General features: G+C 37.7%; 1 protein-coding gene across 7 annotated transcripts in view; it reads right to left on the reverse strand.

Annotated features, from left to right (window-relative positions):
• Positions 1 to 24,544, reverse strand: part of syt14a (synaptotagmin XIVa) — a 41,943-nt gene that overhangs the window by 11,956 nt on the left and 5,443 nt on the right. For 4 of the 7 annotated variants that reach the window (XR_014603524.1, XM_084092722.1, XM_084092721.1 and 1 more), the window contains exons 1-2: positions 5,152 to 5,738; positions 3,601 to 3,825 (exon numbers count right to left, since the gene is read on the reverse strand). Coding sequence is in view for 6 of the 7 variants with exons in the window: in XM_084092722.1 (XP_083948848.1) it covers positions 3,601 to 3,825; positions 5,152 to 5,653 (727 nt within the window). In the remaining variant the exon portion in view is untranslated. Of the gene's footprint in view, positions 1 to 3,600; positions 3,826 to 5,151; positions 5,739 to 9,652; positions 9,806 to 16,313; positions 16,362 to 21,082; positions 21,215 to 24,544 lie in introns of those variants that run through there. The other 3 variants (XM_084092725.1, XM_084092723.1, XM_084092724.1) reach the window with 2 other exon arrangements.

The following is a 24,544-nucleotide window of genomic DNA, read 5'->3' on the forward strand; positions in this document are numbered from 1 at the left end:
CAGGTTTCATTCAGATTTTTCTACTGTGTCTGTACTGAGTGTTCTTCAAAAAAAGGACACTCAGATGTCAAACATCCCTAAGCAGAGGATTTGTAGTTGAGCAACGCCATCTGGTGGTTTAATTTGGGTTTCAATCTATTTGCTTTGCCCACTTACAATTAAAGTTTAGGGTCCATACGATTTTTAGAGGTCCAAGCACCAAAGCTGCTGGAACCCTACTGTGTTTGTACTACTCCTAGGCAGTTTGTCAGACCTTCACCAAACTTTGCACATGTCAGCTAGACAATGCTGGCAAAAAGTTATCAAAATTATTTTGATCTTTTGAACTGTTTAGCAGATAAAAAAATTCTGTCTGATATGTGTCTGATATGACCCAGTATGCCTATTATGCCTGGATCTTGTGTGCACAGTACAAACTTCTCAAAACTTTGCTTCGCTCATGAAAAGATACATTCTTGAGATTGAGTTTTGAGCTGCAAATCTTCACAATCATTTGACATTGTCCTATCCATGCATCTACAGTAAATTTACATGTTGAATATTCCACACATACACCACATATATATTTTGATCAAACCCTAATTTTCAGTGGAGATTCAAGAGGGACTTTGCTACAAAAATCACATCATAAGATACGTTTCAATTGGATTGCTATTCGTTCAAATGGAACAATGATTTTTGGACCCCGAAGATTGTCGCTTGCGGCTATATTATTTATTTTTTAAAAGATATTAATACTTTTATTCAGCAAGTATGCAATAAACTGATCAGAAGTGACAGTAGAGACATGTATAATGTTATAAAAAATTATCTTCCAAACAAATGCTGTTCTTGTGAATTTACTATTCATCAAAGAATCCTGAATTTTTTTTTATCATAGTCTATCATAGAAGTATATTGAGCATCACTACTGTTAACGCAACTGTAACATTGATAATAATAAGAGCACCACATCAGTGTAACGTGTTGGTGTTGGAGAGAAACGAGCACAATAAAGGAATGGAAAATCAAGATAATCTTTAATAATAAACAAAACAAATACACATTGACAACAACAGACAAATGAATAGGGAAAATTGGGGATTCTATAATATAATATAATATATAATATAATAGGGAAAAGGAACTATCTCTATGGACACCGGGAAGGCGTGTCCTCACGTTTTAAACAGTCCAACTGAGGAGGGTGCGTGCTCTCGGGGTGGACGAGGGGCTGGCGAAGGGCAGGAAATAAAGTGCAATGGTGGCGGGAGAAACCAGGGTGGCGATGACGGTGGGAGGAGCCAGGAGCAAGAGTAGCTAGGCGGTGATCCAGAGAGCAGCCAGTATGAAAGCTCACAGCGGAGTCGATGGAGCGAGGAGCCATGGTGGAGACTTGGCTGACAGAGATAAAGCAGATGGTCCTGGAGTCCGAAGCGAAGCCACAGCAACGAGCATCCGAGGTGGAGCAAGGGTGCCTGAGGATTGAGGTGGAGCTGGTGGGACTGAGCTGGTGGCGCCAGACGTAGCGAACGGGTGGAGAGATGGAGCACAGCAGGCGGCTTGTAAGTGCATGGCGCAGGCAGGGCTACGTCTGACCAAGGCGGAGCCGGAGGAATGAGGGAGCCCAGTGGTGCCGCAAGGACGATGGTATCTGGTGGAGTCGAGGGAGGGAGGAGCCAAGGCAGAACCGACAAGTCGACGGACCAAGGTGGAGTGACAGGATCAGTGGCTGAAGGTGGAGACGGGGGATCCACTTGCCTAGGCCACGCTGGTGAACTGAGGACTCAAGGCGAATTCACACAGTGAATTGATGTCAGAGGAAGAGTCGAGGGGCTGAAGTGAACCAGCCGAGGCGGGGCTGACGGACTGGCTGATTTTGAAAGAGGAGGTTGGGCGGGAACTCCGGAGACTTCCTGCTGGACGGGACCAGCGGGGATGGGAGAAATCTATCCTCTTCCAAATCAAAGCTTCCACAAGCAACCCCAGAGGGACAAACGATGTAGCCAGCTCACGCACCTGGTCAGACGTTTCGAGAGGCTCGGGCTCCGGGGCGATGGCTGGCTCGGTCCTCCTTTCAGTATCTGGCTTGTACATCACAGCTCGCTCGAGCTCTATGTCTACGGTAGGTTCTGGCATACGCTCTGTACTGGGACCCGCAGTTTACCAGCACTCACTCCACGAACTCTGCGAAATTTTCTCGAGGACCAACACCGGGCAGGCGGGCCTATCTGCACTCGTTTAAGCTGGTATACATGAAGGCGCACAAGGAGAGATCAGGAAAATTAGTTTGGCTCGCCCAATGGAGAAATCCACGGATGTGGTCCTTGAGGCACTGCTCTTCCTGCTCAAGGCATAGCAGCTGGACAAAGGAAGTCCATCTTTTTTTTGTACCCTTTTAAAGAGGGTCAGTTCTGTCAGGACCACTATCGTCAAATAAGATTGACAATTAGCATACAGTTAAGATTGGCGGTATGGCTCCGTTCTGGGCGAGAACTCCCTGCGCATCCATGCAGCCTAGCATGGATAAGAGCAGGGAGAGCAGCAATAACCCCCCTTAGGGTAAACAGAACAGAACCAACATAAATGTATTGCAGATATCATTAACTCAAGATTTTAAAGTACAACATAATTCGAGAATTTATTCTGATTCAAGGGGAATCAGAATGCAAAACTGACTGGACGAGAGGAGGAGCTGGGGATGGAGGAGGGTAATTCGCTCCTGAGAAACGCAATAACTGCTGATAATACTGAAGGAGCTTATATACAGTGATAGGCGTCGTATTCCTATTGGTAGACGTGGATCAGCTGAGAGTCAGCTGATGTGAGCTTGACTAACGTGACCTGCCAGAACTGACGCTACGCTTAATTTATTCTGTAACACGTTGGTGTTGGACAGCAACGCGCACCACAGGAATGGAAAACCAAGGTAATCTTTAATAATAAACAAAACAAACACACATACATCAACAATAACAGACAAATGAACTAGGGAAACTCAGGGCTTAAATACAGGGAACAAGCAAAGGGAACTAGATGAACAAGGGTGAACAGAATCTAATAATGAGTGAATAACCATAGCAACAAACTAGAACGTGAATGAGTAACCAAGGGAACAGGAACAGAGCAAATAGTGAGAAAATAAAATATAACAGTGAGTAGGTAGTAGCTGTAGGCTATAATCAGTATATTAGAATGATTTCTGAAGGATCATGTGACACTGTAAACTGGAGTAATGGCAGCAGAAAATTCAGCTTTGCCATCCCAAGAATAAATTATATTGTAATATATATTTAAAAAGAAAACGTATTTAAAATCGTATTAATATTTAACAATATACCTGTTTTACTGTTTTTGTTGATCAAATAAAATGCAGCCTTGATGAGCATAAGAGACTTCTTTCAAAGACATAAAAAACCATTCAGCAACAACATTAATGTACAGCCTTAATGTAACAACAAACTTGATTTGATTTTATCCACAGTGGTCTATCATACCTGTAGAAAGCTATTCGCTAGTAATCCTCCTATCAGTATTAATAGCAGAGGTTCAGCTAGCACAGACACAACAAATCCCATATAGCTTTGAGAAAGCCATTTATTGTGTGAAATGTAAATTTACCGTCATCTGCTGAGGCCTCGCTGCTGTAGCCATCATATTCAGCCGCTAGGGGGCAGTATTTCTTCCGTGTGTCCCAGCCATAGCCCTTCTGGTGGTGTGAGTTAGTCCCCGCTGAACCCCCCCGGAGACCCTGTGATCGAGACACGGCCTCCTGGTACTGGCCAATCACCTCATCATCACTGTCTGACGACGAGCAGTGGTAGTCTGCATTCACGTAACTCTTATCTGAGTGAGAGAAAGAGTGGAAGAAAAGTGAAAATGTATTTGTATCTGTATTTTAAGCACGAGAAGAAAGCAAACATAATTTTGAGAAAGTTTCATGACTGTGAAATGTTCTCCAACTTCTCTCAACAGCCTATTTATTAGAGATGCACCGATTGCAATTTTCATGTCTGATTCCGATTTCCATTTTTTTTTTGTAAACGTGATAGATTTTTGCCGATTCTGATTTTCTTTCAAAGGGCTATAATTGACGGCATATACAAACAAAAATCTACTTTTCTTCAATGCAAAATCTTATTTTCATTAAAAAAAAACAAGTAAAAAGACTAATAAAATAAGAACAAATAAATTTCAAACAACAGCACAAATAAATGCAATAGAATAAAGAGAGTTATGAAATAAACACGGCTCTACGTTTTTCAGGTGGGTATACAGTATATTCAGGTAAGAAATACTACAGAAATTAAAGTAATCAAATGTAAAATAACACTGGATAGTCTTCATTGTGTTATTCATAGGGGCGATCATACGGAAAATCGTTCGATTACGGTTCTTGGCCGGTCGTTTGGTGCATCTCTATTATTTATGCATTTTAGCACAGGCATATCACCAAATAAAAGGGGAAAAATTGCATTTACTACATACTACACTGTATACACACACACACACACACACACACACACCATAAATATATATATATATTTCTCAAATTCTTCATTGAACATACAAATCTAATCAACAGAAAACTTATGTGTCATAAATTATGTTTATTTCCAGGCCTATTTATCATTTCAGTAACTGCAAACAAACACCACAAAGCAGATAAACATCTTCCTTTGTCCTTTGTCACAAACACTAGAGGGCGATATGGTTTAACAAATAAAAACACATTCTCAAATAAAACATGGGACTCAAAGAAGGTACATGCAGGTAATGCAGTAATATGTATATCCTCTTTTAGCCACAATTCTCAGTTAACATCTGTGAAAGTTCAGTTAGAGAGGCCAAGCATTAATAATTTATACCAAGGAAGAAAAACAAATCCCCTGTACTTTTACACAGAAAGAGACATAAAAGAGTGACAGGAAGAAGAAGAGCATAAAACACAGTGAGTTCAAGTCTTCCCATAGAGATAAAATGGAGGGAAAGCAAAACAGCATTTTGACCGCAGCAGAAATCATTCCCAGCAGATGACAGACATGATAGATCAGTTCAGTTCGAAGGAGTCCAGGCAGATTTAAAAGAAAGAAAAGATTGTGACTTTTTGGACAAAGTCATCTAATGAGGTTCAGAGAGTGGAAGGAAAAGTTAGCAGCCTCATTCTCTCACCTCCAGCACGTCTCTCCCTATTGCTAGATTTCTTCTTCTCACCACCATCCACTGGGCTTCTAGGTGTTTTTAATTTAGTAGACCCGGTTCTTTCTTTAACACAGGATCCATTTGTGTGAGGAGTCTGTGAGAGGTCACTTTCTGTAGAGGTCTCAGTTGACAGCACTAAACTATTGTCGTCGCCTGCAGTCTGAGGCTGAGGGTCCTTCTCTAGGCCAGATGCAGCCTGGGTCTGGATTTCAGTCCTACACAGAAAAGGATCTCTCTCCTGGGCCTGCCGTGCTGCAGCCTCTTTCTCTTCCGCCTCTTTCTTACGAATCCTCTTCAGCTCTTCGGTCTTGACTTTGTGAACGATGGTGTTCACATGCTCGGCGAGTTCTCCGCTCACTGTGTACGTGACGTCGCTCAGCGCATAAGCCAAGTCATCAACCTTCTCCGTCACCGATTCCAACATGGCAGACATGGAGGGGAGACTTAGCTGGAAGCTCTTAAAAAATGCCATGTTGCAGTTTTGATTTAATTGCTCAGTTTATGATTTCTCTGAAATGTCCAATTTTCCAGGCCATTCTTAAATTTATCATTGATGGGACAGTCATTTCAAAATCCTCCAAAAACAAAATATATTTACATCATAGACCACTTTAAATCTACAGTTAAAAACTATTTCAAATGGCGAAAAATATTGTAATCAAAAATTATCTGAACACCTGAAAAAAGAAAGAAAAATGAAAAACAAATCATCATTACATAACACATAATTTCCATATTTATAAAATCATGATTCATAAAACAACTAAATAACGGTACACAAAAGTCTCCCAGGAGGTGAGAAATCCCAGCATGCTCTGCCAAACAACTGCTACACAGGTGAAGTGAGTCAGAGATCAAATCTCTCACCATTATGACAGTCATTTATGCTTTTCCAAAATCCACCAGAAACCACACACAGACTGAACTAGGAATGAACCAATTTACCTCTGAACACAATCAGATGTGCGTATGTTACGATGTATAATTGTAATTATATATAATGATTGTAGTTTATGCAGCTGTAATGCATGCAGCAGATGGATCAGGGAACCACAGACACCAGGTTCAGAGTTTTCGTGGACGTGTCCAGCATGTTTACTCTACTGGAGTCTGATCAATTTGGCAGAGAACATAAGTAGATGTTCCCCTGAGACAGAGGGCAAATGAGTTCTGTTCATATTTTTGTTCATATAGACAGAGAACACCATAAGGGAGGTCCTTTCTGGCAGGGTGTAAGGTTGACTGGCACAGCCAATCAGACACACAGCAAAGCAAAAAACTAAATGAAAGTCAGTGAACATTCACACCTAAACACAATTTAATAGTGAATATTTACTATTAAATATAAGTTGTATTTTGTGGTCTGCGTATACAGCGACATATAACACGCATTATTCCTCACTGTTCACATCTGGTTTTCACACAGGACTCAAATTCATTGCACCAATGCTGGGAATGCTACTTTGTCAAGCTACTCATAGTTTAAAGTAGGTAAACTTCAGTCAAGATGCTATTTCAAAAAAGTAATAGCTAATTACAATGAAGCTACTATATATATATATATATATACATACACACACACACACACACACACACACACACACACACACACACACACACACACACACACACACACACACACACACACACACAAACACACACACACACCATTCAAAAGTTTGGGATTCAAATGAGAGATTAATACAGAAAGGGTGCATTAAATTGATCAAAAGTGAAGACACAAAGACATTGAATTAAATATAAATATATATATATATGGATTGGATGTATATATTTCAAATAAAAGGCTGTTTTTTGAGCTTACTACCGGTATCAAAAAAAACAAAAAAACACGGTTTATATTGTGTAAAAAAACTAAATATTTTATTAGGTCTTTAAATGCAAAGCCTCCATGGAGAGAGCAGTTGCTAGCGCGGCAAGTTCGAACTAGACAGCCATTTAATGGATACGGTACTGCAGTCATACCACTTATTACACAGCATTTTGCCACATAAATAATTATGGGGATAAGAGATATTGATTTGAGATGAAAACTGTTTTAAAATCGTACATGTTTGTTATCTTATAATTAGGGATGCACAGATATGAAAATATTTGTAGATACGATTACCGATAATTCTTTATATTTGTAAGCCGATAACCGATGTTGCACTTAACTGTATTGTCCTTTTTTGAAGCGATTTCAATCATATTTAAAACAATTCAAACCATCAACTTTAATTTGTCGGCCAAATTTTCTTATCGCGCTGATAACGATAACATCATTTTTTTTTTTACATATATCGGCCGATACAGATTTGGTGGCCGATATATCGTGCATCCCTACTTATAATCCAGCAGTGTACAAAACAATAGTAGCAAAAATGGCAGCAGTTGCGTTTGTATGAAACAAGAGAGAGCGAGTTCATGATACTGAATGGCATAGTTAAATAACTGCACACAAAATATTGATTTGACTGAGTTTTAATATTTTATTAGCTAACCAAACGCAAAACATCCACAAAGAAAAAACGTTCCTAGCAAGCGTATAGCGCTGCTGACATCAGTAACCTGGATGAGCCTGTGTTATCTGTTTTCAGCGGTTATTATCGGGGAATAACATATCGCTGGATGGCGTGTTTGACCAATCAGAATCAAGTATTCTACAGAGCCGTGTAATAAATAATAAATATACCAACCCCAAGCTTTTAAATGGAATGGTAATGTATTTTTTTGCTTTCAGCATTGTTTTTCTCTGCTGTTCGCATGACCCTAACAGACATGCAACTGATTTTTGGATCACAACATGGCAGTAAACGAAGAACCACTGCACTACGCTACAACATGATGATTTCATGTTTAATACACATCCATGTTTATTGTGCTTCACCAGGTCAAATAAGTGCAAACATACATATCTAGTAAATGACATTCTGATTAAGCCACTGATTCTGATGCTGAGTAGAGTTATGTAAAGCCCTGTGTGTGGGCAGCACAGTGATGCCATGGATCCAGAACCTGTCTGTAGGATGTGTGTGTGGGCATTAAGTGCCCCTGTCAACAGTATAAGTGCGTAGGTGTGATTGAGTGCTTCATGTTTTAAACAAAAGGTGTGTGTATGGTTCATTGAGTTTATTCAAGCCAGTTTTATTGTGTGAGTGTGTGTGTGTGTGTGCATGTATACTGACAATGTGGACATTTGATCCTGATTGTGTTTGGATTTCTGCCCAGATTTTCTCTCAGGGCTGTTACATGATCCCTTCATTTTCACACACACCCACACACATATACTATTGATCTAATAATTGGCCAGTGGCATCGGTCCTCTCCGATCAATATCCTGCACTGAAGATCACAAGCCAAACCAGTTCAGCACGTCACCGTGTCTGACAGACAAACAGGAAGGAGTTTACGGCCTATCCCAGAATTTCAAACCACCAAATCGTGTCTAACAAACATCTCCAAGGCCTAAGTGTTGCTAATTAAGCTCTGTTAGTAATTCTCACAGACTCTAATCTGGAGTTTAGCAGATAATTACCTCTCTGGAGATTGTCACGCAGTGTTTGGGAATTTGGACTCATGTTATCCTGGACCTCTCAGCTTCAAAAACTTCACAATTTGGTCTCAGTCATTACAGAATGTTATGAAGTTATTTTAATGTAAAGGAAAGAAATAAATCATGTTTTTTTTATGAATGATCGCTACTGTGATAAAAATACCAGTGTGAAGAGTTCAACACACACTCAAGCACTTACAGCTATGATGATCCATACTGTACTGTACATCCGGCATTTCTGTTTCTCTTCATTTTAACTAACCCTCAACCAGTTCACCCCGGGGGGAAAAATAAAATCTATATTCCCCTTTGAACTATTTATATCAGTAGTTAAAAAACAACAACAACAAAAAACTTCCTATATAGTTGCCCTTAAAAGTATTTTGGACACTTCTGTCATTGCATTAGATTCAAAACACCAAACCAAACGAAAACTAATTTTTAATAGATGTATGAAGTCAGTTCCCCTAAAGTTCACACTTTTTCCTATATACTACAGTTCAAAATTTTTGGGGTCTGTCAGAAACATACAGTAAAAACAGTAATATTGTAAAATATTATTAAAAATAACTTGTATTTTAGATGTATGTAAGCTGAATTTTCAGCATCATTACTCCAGTCTTCAGTGTCACATGATCCTTTAGAAATCATTCTAATATGCTGATTTGCTGCTCAAGAAACATTTATGATTCCATTTATGAACAAGGATTCTTTGGTGAATAGAAAGTTCAAAAGAACAGCATTTATTTGAAATAGAAATCTTACTGACCCAAACATTTTGAAGGGTAGTGTATATAATTCATCATTTACTATAAACATGGCTTAAGCGTCCAAATCCAGGGGTCTCTGTATGTCGCACACACACACACACACACACACACACACACACACACACGTAGAAAAACAAACCCAAACCTGCTGCTTCTGTGCTCTTCCTGTACTGGTCAAGGCTGGGCAGTTGGTTGGCACTCTCAAGGGACAGTTTGTTATTGAGGTAAAGAAAGAGTACAATCACAAGGAAGATGAACACGCCAATGCCGGACAGGAACCCCAAAGCCTCTGGTGACACTGTAGAGAGAAAGACAAATTCATTTACTATTACAATAAGGGACATTGAAAATGAGACCGAGAGAGAGAAATAGATGATAGAATATTTACTTAAAATATATAGAAAGAATTTCCATGACCTTTCCAGTTGGTTGGGTAACAGTATCAGCATTTCAATTCTGATACAATTCAAATTTGGTTTCTATTACATTTTTTTTTCCTTGACTTTTCCAGGCCTGGAAAACCAAATTTAAAATCCAGGTTTACCGTGACAGTGAGAACTTTTATAAATATTTTTCAGTACATTTGAAGCAGGTTTCCGCTTGATCTAGGATGAATCAACCGTTAAATCAATCACATATCAGTCCAAGAGAAAGACATTAGTCCAGCCATTACTCTGAAACCATTAGGTTAGTTTGACCTAACCACCTTCCTTTATTAATTAAAAACACCAACCACGAAAAAAGATATAATGTAACTGCTCTGTGTATCCACATATTCCAGGATGACAGAGGGAAATGACCCGATTCCAGACGGTTGGTTACTCACTTCGAGAAGAAATAAACCAGCAATGATTTCTGCACTGAACTGTATCACAGCTTTGTGTGAGTGGATTTGACTCTAAAGCTCCACACACACACACACACACACACATTCTGCAAGAGTAGGTGTGAATTATTCACACAAATTATGCTATGTGATTCTGTCCCATCATCCTCTCTGTCCCTCAGGATGGCAGTTCTAGTGCTGCTGTCTTTCAGGAACAGAGTGAAATATTAAAAGGAGAAATCCTTCCATGTTGGACCACTTTAATTCATGTTTTAAACTATTAAATCACTTTATTACAGCTATCTAGAATATGTGGTTCTGACTGGTCAATCACAACACTGAGCGATCTTGTATCACTTTCCAATTCAAAATAACATCTATTTTATCTCTGGGCTGCAGGTTAAAAGATAATAAAAATGTTACCATGAGCTACAAATATACCATAGAAAATCTTATTATGGCTGTAACGTCAGCGACAACTGTAACATTACTAATGAAAAATGACTAATAAATTATACTACAGATTTATTGACGATAAGATTTAAATTTGTAAATGCGTCCGAGGTCCAATCAGGATAAGACGAGGTCAAAAGTAATTAACGACACTGTTAATGCAGAATGGAGAGAATCCATTATGTTCCATTCCAGAGTGTGGAAAAAAAATAAATAAAAGCAATGTAATGATCTTTGTTACATAACAGCAGCACTTAACCATGGCAACAGAGCTGCTGCTGTCACTGATCCTGTTTAGCCAGTTAACCGCTAACTGCATGATCTAACACTGACACCAGCTATAGCCGCTGCTGTTTTTAGCACGCGGGAGGACGTCACAACACAGGATCAACAGATCAATGGCAAATGACAACACTTTTCTTTCACGGTGTACACTGTGAATTATTACTGAACTACCATAATTAGCTAATTTTTAGAAGAAACCCCCCCCCCCCCCAAACTTTAAAAAGAATACCTGTTAGGTATAGTGAATCTGGTCTCTGTTGTTTGTTTAGCCTAGTCATGCACACAACACATTTGATGTGCATACGACGGTAATGTGGTGGGCTGATGAAAATTTGAAATCTAATTTTCCTTATTTGCCACAGTGCTTCCTGACAACAGAGACATTAACGTCCCTATTGCTTCTAAACGATTACAAACTGCGGTAAGACATCAATAGCATAAGAAAGCACTAACAACAAGAGACATTTTTATACAGCACTTGTAGATAACTCACAGATTTACAACTTGAATACAGTATGCAACAAATAATTACAATATGTTCTAAAACATAGGCTAAAAATAACTGCAACAAAAGTTTTTCATGTTTTGTTATGAATTCAGGCATTGAGAGAGTTAATACAGTCTTTGAGAGTATGAGGTGATTCTGGTCAAACAAGCACTTATAAAACAGCTCTCCCTCCATCTGCTATTTTTAGTGATGCTAATTGATTTACAGCCTGTATGTTTCCTGATCAATGCAATGAAAACATTTCCCTGATAACCCATTTGCTTCTTCTCCCCCTTGATGTTTCCCCCTTCCCTTCTGTCATATACAATTATTTCTGGTTTGTGTCCTGTCATGTTCTATTGAAATATATTTAACTCGCAGTGAGGTGCATTTAGCCACCTTACAAAAAACAAACAAAAAAAAAACCCATCAGTCACAAGACCTCCTGAAAGTCTTGCAGTCAGATGGCAATTTAGTCAACGAGGCCTGAGTGACAGACATCAATAACAGGACAAAATAATCCACTGTACTGAGAGTTTTTACTGTCACTGTCCGCACACTATTAGAGGGAAGCTGACAAGATAAACCGGCAGTTTTCGGTATGGCTTCCCAAACCCGCAAGGTTTTAAAGGAGTAGTTCACCCAAAAAAGAAATAAAAAAAAAGAAACACTGACACAAAAGACCTGGGGACCTTTTTGTTTTGAATATGTCTGAATCAAAAGTTTGAATAAGTAGTAAAAAATGCAAATAATATACAGCACACTACAGTTCAAAGGTCACTTTCAAAGTCACTAATGCTCACTAAGGCTGCATTTATTTTCATTAAAAATACAGTAAAAACAGTTATGTGAAATATTATAATTTTTTTCAATTTTAACATATTTTAAAATGTAATTTATTGATGTGATTGCAAAGCTGAATTTTCAGCAGCCATTATTCCAGTCTAACAATCAAATCAGCATATTAAATAAATTGTAATATGCTTGTATATTTGTTGGCATTATACATTTATTTACTGACACTGATCATTTTAATGAATCCTTGCTGAATAAAAGTGTTCATTTCTATTAGAAAAAACATAAAAGGAAAAAAGAAAGACAGTCAGAAAGAAAGTTAGGCAGAAAGACAGATAACAGACAGACAGAAAGACAGGAAGAAAGAAAGACAGACGACAGACAGACAGAACTAAAAAATAAAGACAGACGACAGACAGACAGAACTAAAAAATAAATAAAGACAGACGACAGACAGACAGACAGACAGAAAGGTAGACAGACAGATTACAGAAAGAAAGAAAGAAAGAAAGAAAGACAGACAGACAGACAGAGAAAAAAAGACAGAAAGACAGACAGACGACAGACAGACAGATCACAGAAAGAAAGAAAGAAAGAAAGAAAGAAAGATATAAGACAGAAAGACAGATAGACAGAAAAAGAAACAGACAGAAACACAGACAACAGACAGAAAGACAGATGACAGAGAGACAGAAAAAAGACAGACAGACAAACGACAGACAGAGAGATAGACAGGAAGGAAGACAGACAGACAGACAGACAGAAAGAAAGAAAGAAAGATAGACAGAAAGACAGATAGACAGAAAAAGAAACAGACAGAAACACAGACAACAGACAGAAAGACAGATGACAGAGAGACAGAAAAAAGACAGACAGACAAACGACAGACAGAAAGAAAGAAAGAAAGAAAGAAAGAAAGAAAGAAAGAAAGAAAGAAAGAAAGAAAGAAAGAAAGATAGACAGAAAGACAGATAGACAGAAAAAGAAAGACAGAAACACAGACAACAGACAGAAAGACAGATGACAGAGAGACAGAAAAAAGACAGACAGACAAACGACAGACAGGAAGGAAGACAGACAGACAGACAGACAGAAAGAAAAAGAAAGAAAGAAAGAAAGAAAGAAAGAAAGAAAGAAAGAAAGAAAGAAAGAAAGAAAGAGGCAGAAAAACAGACAGACAGATGAAAGAAAGAAAGAAAGAAAGAAAGAAAGAAAGAAAGAGCCCTCGAGTTGATGGTAAGACTCTGCACACCTGCTGCACGATGCAGAACTGCATCTCTGATTTAAATCCAGGTCATCAGAGAGAATCACCTGAGCCTGACAGAATCTGGGCCAATGAGAGGAAGCCAGAGAAACGCACAGCTGGACAGAGCAGGTGCATCCAAGCCTTTCAAACCGAAGGAGGAGAGAACCTGAAACTACACTAAATCTAACCCTTCAAATATCCACTGTGACCACATCTACCAAAAATAAATCCACCTCACATAAATGCGCTCTAAACATACTTACTAGTTTCTTCTTTAATACGGAGTCTCTGAGATAGTTAGTCTGAGCACTGATTCAAATAATCCTTTTATGGTAAATTATTATCATGCTATTACAGCTAGAAATTGCCTTCTGCTTCTCTGATACTGTTGGCTGGTTCTGTTGTCATAGAAACAGGTAAAAGCATGTCAGGATGCTCAGCCACCCCTGAATTACAAAATACTACAGACACAAAAACACTCACAAAAAAAACATTGCATGCTGTTGTAAACTCCCACATAACAAAAGACCTTGCTCTCAAAGGCCCACGCACACGCCCTCAGTCATAACACACTCTCACACACACTAACAAAGACATACACCAGCGCTGTGTACACACACGCAATGCCTTCTGAAAACACAAACACACACGTCTGCAAAATGATGCTGAAAACACAACACATAATGTCTAGTCATACTTGATTAGAGAGGGAGAAAGCAGCACCTCCACTAGCTGATTTTATAAGCCTCATAAACAGCTCTTCTTCTGAAGCACATTAAAATATCATCAGTGTCATTATACAGGATTTAGTCTGTTTAATCTTAAAGTGTTTTCATTATAAAACAGAGCAGTGTCAGTAATGAAACATTACGCAGCTTCTGCAGTGCTGCTCCACGTGTTCTTTCATCCCATTACTTCCATCTCTCTCCTCTCAGACTTTCAAGTTGTTAAATTACAGTTTACGTTAAGCTACTAATAAACTGTAGCTAACTCCTGTACATTAACTATATAAAAACAGTTTGAGGTGATTCAATATCCTTTTTAAAAACTTACTACACTACATCACTACAAAACAGACCAAATGGGAACAAATGAACTGGTGAATTGTTTATTGAACCAGTTCATTTAAATGAATCAGACTTCCTAAAGCTTCATATCAGAGATGGAGGACATTTTTGATTATCATTGAAGTTCACTCGGTTGTAAAGCTGTGGAAAACAATGCAGTATAGCACTTTGTTATGCTAAACTGCTTCTTGCTGAAAAAAAAAAGAAGCATGTTACTGGAAAAAACTAAAACATCTAAACTACTCTCTTATCGCTGAAATTTGTAGCTTCTTGTAGCATCCCAAATTTAGTTAGTCACTCCCCGAAACTCGCAGGAAATTGGCATTAGCCCTAGCAATAATGTCCTGTCAACAAAGACCTATGAGTTTGACTGACAGTAGACAGATGTTTCCTGAGGAGTGTACAAACTAACACACACACTATACACACACGATTCGACGGTTAAATGGTCCTGAAAAAAATAGTCACACCTGTCCTGTTCACAGAATTTCATCTAGTGGTACTGCGCCCCCCCAAAAAACTTACTGAAAGCTAATTTCTTGTGATGCCAACCTCAAATTTGGAACAAAACTAGATTTATGGCTTTGATTTTCTCACAGTTTTAGAAAATATACAGTATAGTTCATATAAAATTTATAAATTTTTCATAATAATAAACTCAAACTTCTATAACTTTTTTTACTAACTTTTTTCAATTCAACAATAATCTGCCAAGTTTCTTCTTTAAAAAGAGACCGAACTTAAGTCTGTGCTCCAAAGCATTCAATATTTACAACTGTTTAGATTAGAAATAAATGGATCACAACTATTCCATAAATATAATTTAGTACCATAAAATCAGCAGCAGAAGGATGAGCATGGTCAGTGCCTCAGAGTGACGCATATTAAGCCCTGTGGTCGCTGTTAAGTAGAGTCATATCTAAATAGGGTCATCAGTAGGTTGGCAGTGCTGATTGGTTCAGCCTCTGGAACAGCTCTGCAGGGACCCAGCGCTCATCCGGTCCACCTGGAACATGAGACTATTACTCTGGGACCACAGATCCTCACTAATGACGTTAAATCTGCAGAGAATGAGCTCTCACTAAACACGCCAGCCAGCCGATAACAAACAAGACAGCTGGACAAACCCCAGAGGACCTCAAGAACAACAGCACCATCTAAAAAAAGAAAAAGTTGGATGTCTCATCCACTGAAATCCTTCAGTAAATCTAGTTTCCCTCTAGTGCACAAAATATTTATCAGAACATATTGTCTTTATTTAATTTCATAGAGCCTACACTTCAATCTGATTTCACACCTTCCTTCCTTTTTTTACTAATATAACTAAATAAAGATCAAAGTCAAACCACTACAATCTTTCTGAGAGAATGATGGACGAAAAGTTAGGTTTGACAATTTACACACTTGGACAACAAAAAATTTAAAACCATAAGTTGGTGTTAAAGACTTAAGCATGAAAGCTCAAAACAACAGATGCAACAAGGAAAGAGCACTAAAGATCAAATAAAGATGCATTTACATAGTGTGACATTACAAACACACTGAGAAGACAGGTAGACATCACTCCAGACCAGCGTAAATGTGCCATGTCTGGAGTCAAAGCTGGGGTACAGGACAGGTGGCAGCCTGTTTAAACTGGCCGCTTACCTTTTCTGATGCAGATAAGCTCATGTACTCCACAATTCCGCTCTCCACCTGCAGAAACAAAGCAACATTTAATGACAAAAAATACACACATGCAACAAGACATTAAACAGAGACAAATACACAGAGAAACAAACAAGACACTTATAACTGATGCACATGAGACTTGAAGACTTCATCACAATGACAAAAGACAAAAGACAGAAAATGGATTTCAAAGAAACAATGTAAAATTTCATATACAAGGGAACTATTTTGTGTTGATATTTGGCACCTTGGCTGCTATTGTTAAAGCAACACTAAGGAACTTTTCCTCTTCGGTCACCCTACAGGTTGGAAGCGGAATTGTCCATTACCGCTGTAGTAAATAATTTCGCAGCCCGCAGCCTACTGTCGCACACACGCTCGCTGTTTATCTAGCACCGGCTTTGGAATGAACAATGTCCACAGACAAGGTAGAGTATGTTGCATGATTTCATGAAAGTATGATGTATTGCGACATCAGAAACGAAGAAAAACTAAATAATGACTATTGTAACGCTTGACGTAAAGCAAGTCAAATTTGTAGTTTTCCTATGTCTCATTCGAACTACAGAAACGCGACCCGGTTTGGCAAACTTGCATAATGTGGTTATAGCAGATATATGGCTGTAAAGCCAATCCAGAAGTGCCTTTCACCCTGTTATGACATGATGAACCACTGATACGATTTTGGAAACATTATTTTAAGGTAAAAAATGTTCCTTAGTGTTGCTTTAACTAAAACGAAGCACATACTTTAAAAAAAAAAATTACTATAATTTAAACTAAAATTAAAATGAAAACGGAAACGGAAATTCAATCTATATGTAAATACTATGATACAATAGTATAAATAACGTAACATTCCAAACCCGACAAAATCTTAAAACGTAAAAACATATGTGATAATTTCAGGGATTTTCATTAGCAACTAAATCTGTAAGATTTTGAAAAAATATTAAATGTTCAATCAAATTATTTCAAAATCAATTTGATTTAATTAGCCATTTCAGTGAATGTATACTGAATACTGAATACTGTGTTCGGAAAGGAAATGATGCATTCTACGGAGTCCCTAAAGGGACATGATGATGGGAAAAAATACGAGTTTGGGGCAAAAATATATCTTTCAACATATTTTTGCATTCTCTCGCAATTAAATAGTTGGGTAATTATAATTTGCGGGCACCAGGGAGCCGCTATCAATATGCGGGTTATTGAAATCACTTTCGAATGCACGCTCGCTTTTTACTTTCACTTTCCAATTCGCGATCACGCGTACTCTTGTGTATAAGGAGCAGCGGAAATGACTGCACATTTTAGGCTACAAGAATGTTCAGGATGTGTTGCACACCAAATCATCCGACATCATTCTGTCAGTCATCTCTCCTTACTCTCTTCATGTGAGAAGTGAATTCTGATGTATATTGTAACCAACTACCTCAGCAAGCCTAACCATGTCCCTTTAGGAGCTCCGAATGCGTTACTCATTTTCCGTGCCTTTCCGAATTCGGATTTAGGCTGCAGGCACGTCCCTGTGGTGTTTTATTGATATTTTGTATGGAGGATAGGGGTAGAGAATCAAAAGGTAATTTTACCTCAAGTGCCCTTGAATTACACAGTTTAAGGCATATGGCCTTCAGTCAATGTTTTATTATATAACATATTTGAAATATGTTCAATATGCTCATAAAAACTGTAGCACATCAAATTTTGGCATCAACCTTCCCTGAACAACCTTTCAATGTACCCTGGTTTCTAACTTTAGCAAACTTAATCTAAAGTATACTGTAATCTTTAATCTATGCTCTGCCAAATCACCTTTTAAAGGTAATGATTTCAAACAGGGATCACCAGCATGTGAATCTGAACTCAGTGCAGTTAAAACTCAGACACACAATCTCAGACATCACCTCAGCAGAACGGCTCACTTTACACTTTGCAGCTGTGCTCAGGTGTTTGCTGAGACAGTTTAGGTCAGAAATGTCTTAAAAGCTGAAACTCACACTCATGCATTAGAAAGCAGCAAATAAGAGTTTCCATTATGTCCAGCGTAAGACTAACCCAAGATGGTCTGCAGAAGATTTCAGTTGGCAGTTGATTCAAACCTGGGACTGAATCAAGTGATACCCTACACCAGAGCTACATTTAAACATGAAGCCGTGTTTAAGGGGTAAAATATTTGGACTCTGTCTTGTGTGATGGCAATTAGAACATTATAATGTTCAACTTCAAACACAAATGAAGAAGTAGTTTAAGGGCCAGAAAACACAAAAGAAGATTTAAAACAAAAAACATTAAAAAAAATCGACCCCAAACTTTTGAACGGTAGAGTATATTTTTAAACATTAATATAATCATTTTATTTCTGTTTTATAAACATACTTGTGCAATAAATAATATTATAACTGTGATTACTGATGACATTGTCCTTGACAGGTCTCTCAAACCTCCATAGACAAAATTGACCCATTTGACCCCATTTATTTCAAGTGCTTCTAAAATTAACAAACGAACAACAGATTGTATGGTACTACAGTCTGAGAACACTTGAGTCCTGAATGAGAATCACTGCACTGATAACAGCTTCATTCAACTGCAAATGGGACTTGTATTTTGTCTACAAGTCTATTAAATCACATTCAGTTGAAGGGTTTAGTGACCTTTAAAAATCAATTAAATTCAAGTTTATCTGAATAGCGCTTTTCTCAATAAAAGCTTTACAGAAAATGCAAGTTTCAATGTTACAACGGAGAAGTTATTGGTCAGAGGTGACTGTGTCGAAGTAATGCCCACTGTCCATACGAATAATGTCCAAATAAGGGTACAGTAAAGGAGAGCAAAAGCCATGTGTTTGACTTTAAGAGAACTTCTCAATTTGTGCATTAAATCTGAATAGAGCTGGCTTTGATTCTGGCTGAGCATTGGTGTGAATCAAATAACTTTGGGCTTTAGCTTGTGGGGGCTTGTAATGTTCCCGTTGACCTGCAGAGGTGAGGTTGTTTGTGGTGAGTAAAGGTCATTCTGGAGGAGAGAGATGGATGCAGCCAAGGATGTCAGTTTATGCATTCTTAATGCGTGCTGTCAGGCTGTAACCTGAGAGAAACCCTAGACATCTGTGATGTGGAGTCTAATCATGGTGGAATTACATCTAAGACTAAATTTCACAATGTGGATCTTTCCATGGTAATGAAGCTTGTTCACTGATATTATAGCAGTACTGTAATTAGGAAGCATCTAGATTACTCACTGGAAAGTCACATACTGTTATATGACAAAAGCAGAGGCATCAATTGGGAATGGCAGTGTATGATGGCTGCCATACCTTGGCTGCCTGGTCAGATCAATGCAAAGTGATATTTTTATTGCAGGATTAACGGTTATATTAGTATTGTAACATACATTTTGTAATTGTTTAATAAAAGAGAAAACCAAGTAAATTAAAGCGATCTGTTTGTTCATGTCACACAAATTCAATGGCACTGCAAATGTGTCTATTTACAATGTGCTTTTGCAGCGTTGAGTATTGTAGCCAATCACAGGCATTTCTGTTGAAAATAATAACCAATCGGAAGTGTTAAAGTTACAAGGTAGTGAGTATCGCTCAAAACGCTGAATGAGTTTACGTTTAAGTGCAAGCTTAAGTTATAAATGTGCACAAATCCTCTCATTATAACAAACAAAGCAGAGACACGATGTAAAAAATTTTTTTTATTTTTTTTTACATTAAATTTTTTTTATTCATTGTGGAGTTTAGTCAGATTCATTGATTAAAACGTGAGTTTTCACACTCAATGAGTTTGCACTGAACTGACTGACAGCTTCAATGATTATAAAGGAAGAGCTCTTTACTTGCTGTCTGTGTAATTTCATTCGCAATTTGAAGAAAAGTTTTCGTTTTTCATGAGACTTTGTGACCTTTTCTACAAATACACTGTATACTTCACACTTCAGTACAAATTCAAAAAGTGACAGAAATAGACAAAAATAGATTTTTTTTTAAGTTATAAGAGTCACAGTAGTAAAATAGTATAATAGTAGTATTTGCAGCCATCTACTGGTTTTAGTGGTCTTTTTAAATGTTAAAATAAACATGTTTGTATTCACTGAGTGTCAGTTTTCCTACAGTTTTACAAACATGGACAATCTTTGAAGGATGAACAAAAATAGTTTTTGGTCATTACATGAAAAAATTTAAATTTAAATTGGAGTGCTGTAAAAAGTTGTGCGAAGTACCTGAAAAGTATTTCATATTTATAACAGTGGTCTATAACTGCCTAATTTTCTTCCTAAAGTTATTTCAAAGCTATATGTGATTCATCTATGGACGCACCACACACAATTGTCGTCACGTCAAGGGAGTAAGATTTGATGACGTCATCAGAGTTCGTCATACCTTAGCTTTTAATGAATTGACGCTACTGGACGAAAGATCAGAGAGTCCCAAATGTATGATCTGCATTAATTTAAATGGAATCCTGACACATGTACCTTTAAAACAGAACTAGCCTGCACAGAGAGAAAGATTTCTCCACAGTCGCACTGAAGAGCTACTGACAAGGTTTTTTGTCACACAGCCAGTTTTTTCAGACCCACAGTGTATAAAGCAGATTACAATTACATTAAGGTCTAACAGCCCTTCCCCTGCTAAATATGCAATATTCCATTCTAGTTGAACTGAAGTTGAACTCACATACTCAGATACAAATATCTAGCTGGTGGATTTGAGTTTGCAGACTTTGTGAACTTACCAGTTCTATTTGGGTGGTTCATGGTCAGCTTAAACTGCAAACTGGACCAGATAAGTCAGAATTTCTGAGGCCTGTGGTTCATCTCCAAGGATTCTGCTCTGGAGGCCAGTTCGGATTCAGTTTTGAGGGAAATCTGATTGATGCCAAGTCTGTAAAAAGTAAGTAAACTAAGCCAAGGTGAAGTTGCAGGGCCAAACCCCAAGTACTTTTGTCCTCTTTCTCGCTTTCATCCATCACCCCCTTTCAACAGGGCTGTTTTGTATTTATAGAGGCCCGTCCCAGTTTTGCACAGGTATTTTGTTCAAATCCTGGACTGAGGAAAAAATAAATAGATAGGGGGAGAAAGAATTGGCCTTGGACCTGGAGATCACACTTTTGTGAAGCAAAGTCATGCCAACCTTTGCATCTCCTTAGCTGCTAAAGACCAATCACACATTTGTCTCCTCAGAGAAGAATCTCAAATCTCAATCAACAAGAAGAAAGCCACCAAAAGGACCATAGTACACCATAATAAAGTACTTCATAGCTCTAAGATGTACACAACTTATTTTCAAAAAGATAATATAAAATTAAGAATACTCCTTCAATATTCTCTACTAATCATAATGCATTTTAAACTCGTCCCAAGGATCACAAGTGGGGACAGTTTCTCAGCTCACGAGGAGAGTTAAGTATCTGTGAGTACTATAAATACTAACACTGACCTCCCAACCAGATCAAAACTATAGTGAGACCAAGGTAGATATTCAAATATATTCTTCGCCTACCACTATATCATATCTATATCTAGAATCCTTTCTGCCTGGGTTTAACAGCTCCAGATTTCATGTGCTATTTTCACCATCTCTCTCTGTGAAGAAATAACATCTTATCCTCACAGACTGACAGATTTACACACAAATCCGTTTTGGCTTCAGAAACAAAAGCACACAAAAGCAGCTCCCCAGAATGGATGTGATGAAAATGCCACTGAGAAACAGCACAACTTGTGATTTTCCAGTATCCCATGGTGGGTTTGCTGACTGAGTACTGAAGATCATTTGAAATGTTCCTTTTTTTTTCTTTCTTTGGGTCTTTAACACTAGAAGTGCCAGAAATCCATAACTACTAAAACTGCCGCAAGCGGTCATTTTGACCGCTAGATTCCAAACTCTATATCTTTAATGATAAATACCCAATTGAGAGATTAATGCATTTATTGTATTAGGATATCTTTTAAAAACAAAACAACACCAAACTGTACATTTAAACAAGTTTAATTATACATCTATAAATATGAATATCCGTAGATGTCCTGAACAAAATGACGGAGCAGCCTATGTTTGCATGTTTACACTGTTCGATCGCGCCTGCGCCTTACACACACACACACACACACACACACACACACACACACACACACACACACACACACACACACACACACACACACCATATTCCAGCATTGCAATCTTGACATTGCAGCCTGTTCATTATAGCCATAATAAAATATAATAATAAAATAGTCAACTAACATATAAAAATTCCACTGCTCTGTTTATATAGTCAGTAGTACAATTCGTACCATTTTGCGCATGTGAAGAGGATGATTTTTTCCGTCGATATTGGAACGTGAGTGAAGTACAAAGCCTATAATAAAGAATAGTTTACCATCCAAATCCATCGCAAATGTTGAAACATTTTGATTCTAATTAGAGAGTTACGTGAGCCCAACGGCGCTTACTTTCACTTTCGCTTGAAAGTAGCCTATTTAATTTTGGCTTGTTCATAGTTATTTTTTCATTCTTGTTCTGTTCTGAATATCATTACATTTAAATGATTTGTTGTGGAATATGTTTTGTGTATTTTTTACCACATTTTATTGTTGTGTATATTGGTATATGTATAATACCGCGAAATTCAGTGCGGTCAATCTGACCGTCTATGGCCGAAATAGGTAAATATGTTCATTTGTTTTTTTGCCTTATGTGTAATTTATATGAAAAACATTTTAAATGAAAATACAGACACTTTTAGGAAAAGTCAGGTACCAGCAGGATTTTATTTATTTTTTCAACAAAGTTATTGCAGATATAAAATTCAAAACGGTCAAAATGACCGCCATGGCAGTTCTAGTGTTAAATGTGGCTGTGGATTATTATTGGTCAGGCTAAGGTATTTTCTGCATTATGCTGTGCTATACAGTAGGATATGGTTGAGTGAGTGTATGGGTGTTTTTCAGTTATAGGAACCTTTGGCCCTGTGAATAATGAATGAAAAAAATGAGCGAGAAAACATCACATTCTTATTAGATTTAGTAAATTGTATTTCTTTTGTACCACTGACAGTATAAAACAATGGATGAAACATTTTGAATTTAACAAAAGGATAGAGTTCGGGGGAAGTACCTATAGTTGGATAAAGACCTGTATTGTTCATATTGTGAAATTCTGACTAGAATTCTGCAACACTAGAAGTATGCCACAGTGGAGCAACTGCGGAAGTGAACAGATTACAGTAAATCACTATCAATCAGAATGATTTAATAATAAGAAAATAATTGAGGAAAAGAAAATGTCATTAACAAGAAATGGCAAAATATTATCACATGTAAGTTTAGTGTGTGTTAGACAAAGTCAACTAATTCTGGGAATGTGATGCCGAATACAGCTCTAGCAGTCAGTGTCCAATCAACACATTATTTTAAGGGTTTGCAGAGTGTTATATGCCTTTATCATCAAGAGTTTAGAAAAGAATAATATCTGACATACAGTTTCAAGACAGAAGATAATTTTTAGTAACCAATTTAAATGCGGTTAAAGACTAATTTTAGGCCATTTACATCTTATTAATCATCTTCAAATCTGGCAAAAGTAATTGCTTGGTAAAATAATAACTAAATACACACAAATTAGAACGACAAGGGCTGAGGGTTGGGTAGCGTCATTTAATATGAACCAACTCTATCGGCCAACAGTTTAAACCTCTGCCAACTCCATTAAAGAATCATTAGAGCTGATTCATAGGATTACTTATCACCCTTCCAGACCACACTCTCCGGAGAGATCATTGCTTTCAAAGTAAGATATTACAAACTGCCCTAAATGCACATGGGTCATCTGTGCATTTGTCAGGCATGGTTACAATTTTAACTTCATCTAAATCAAAATGGTATTATAAAGAGAAAAATGACTCAATATCATCAGCTAAGAAATGTGCTAATTTAGCTGATGCTTTTATTCAAAGTGACATGTTTTGATCCACAATGTTGGTTCAGGAGTGCTAATATACAGTCTAACAGCACTGACACTGTCCACTGTTTTTATCTATTTGCTTGTGTTAGCCTATGTTTAGTGGCAGGGTGTTTCAGTGACTCTTTAGGTTGCATTGTTAAGCCAGTAGGTGGTGAACATTTTTGAGTGAGTCATTGAATCACTGACTCAGTAGATGGGTTAAAAAACATTAATTCATTTAAGAAATTAA

Source organism: Abramis brama (genome assembly GCF_963993115.1).
Source record: "Abramis brama genome assembly, chromosome: 19".
NCBI classification, from domain to species: Eukaryota; Metazoa; Chordata; class Actinopteri; order Cypriniformes; family Leuciscidae; genus Abramis; species Abramis brama.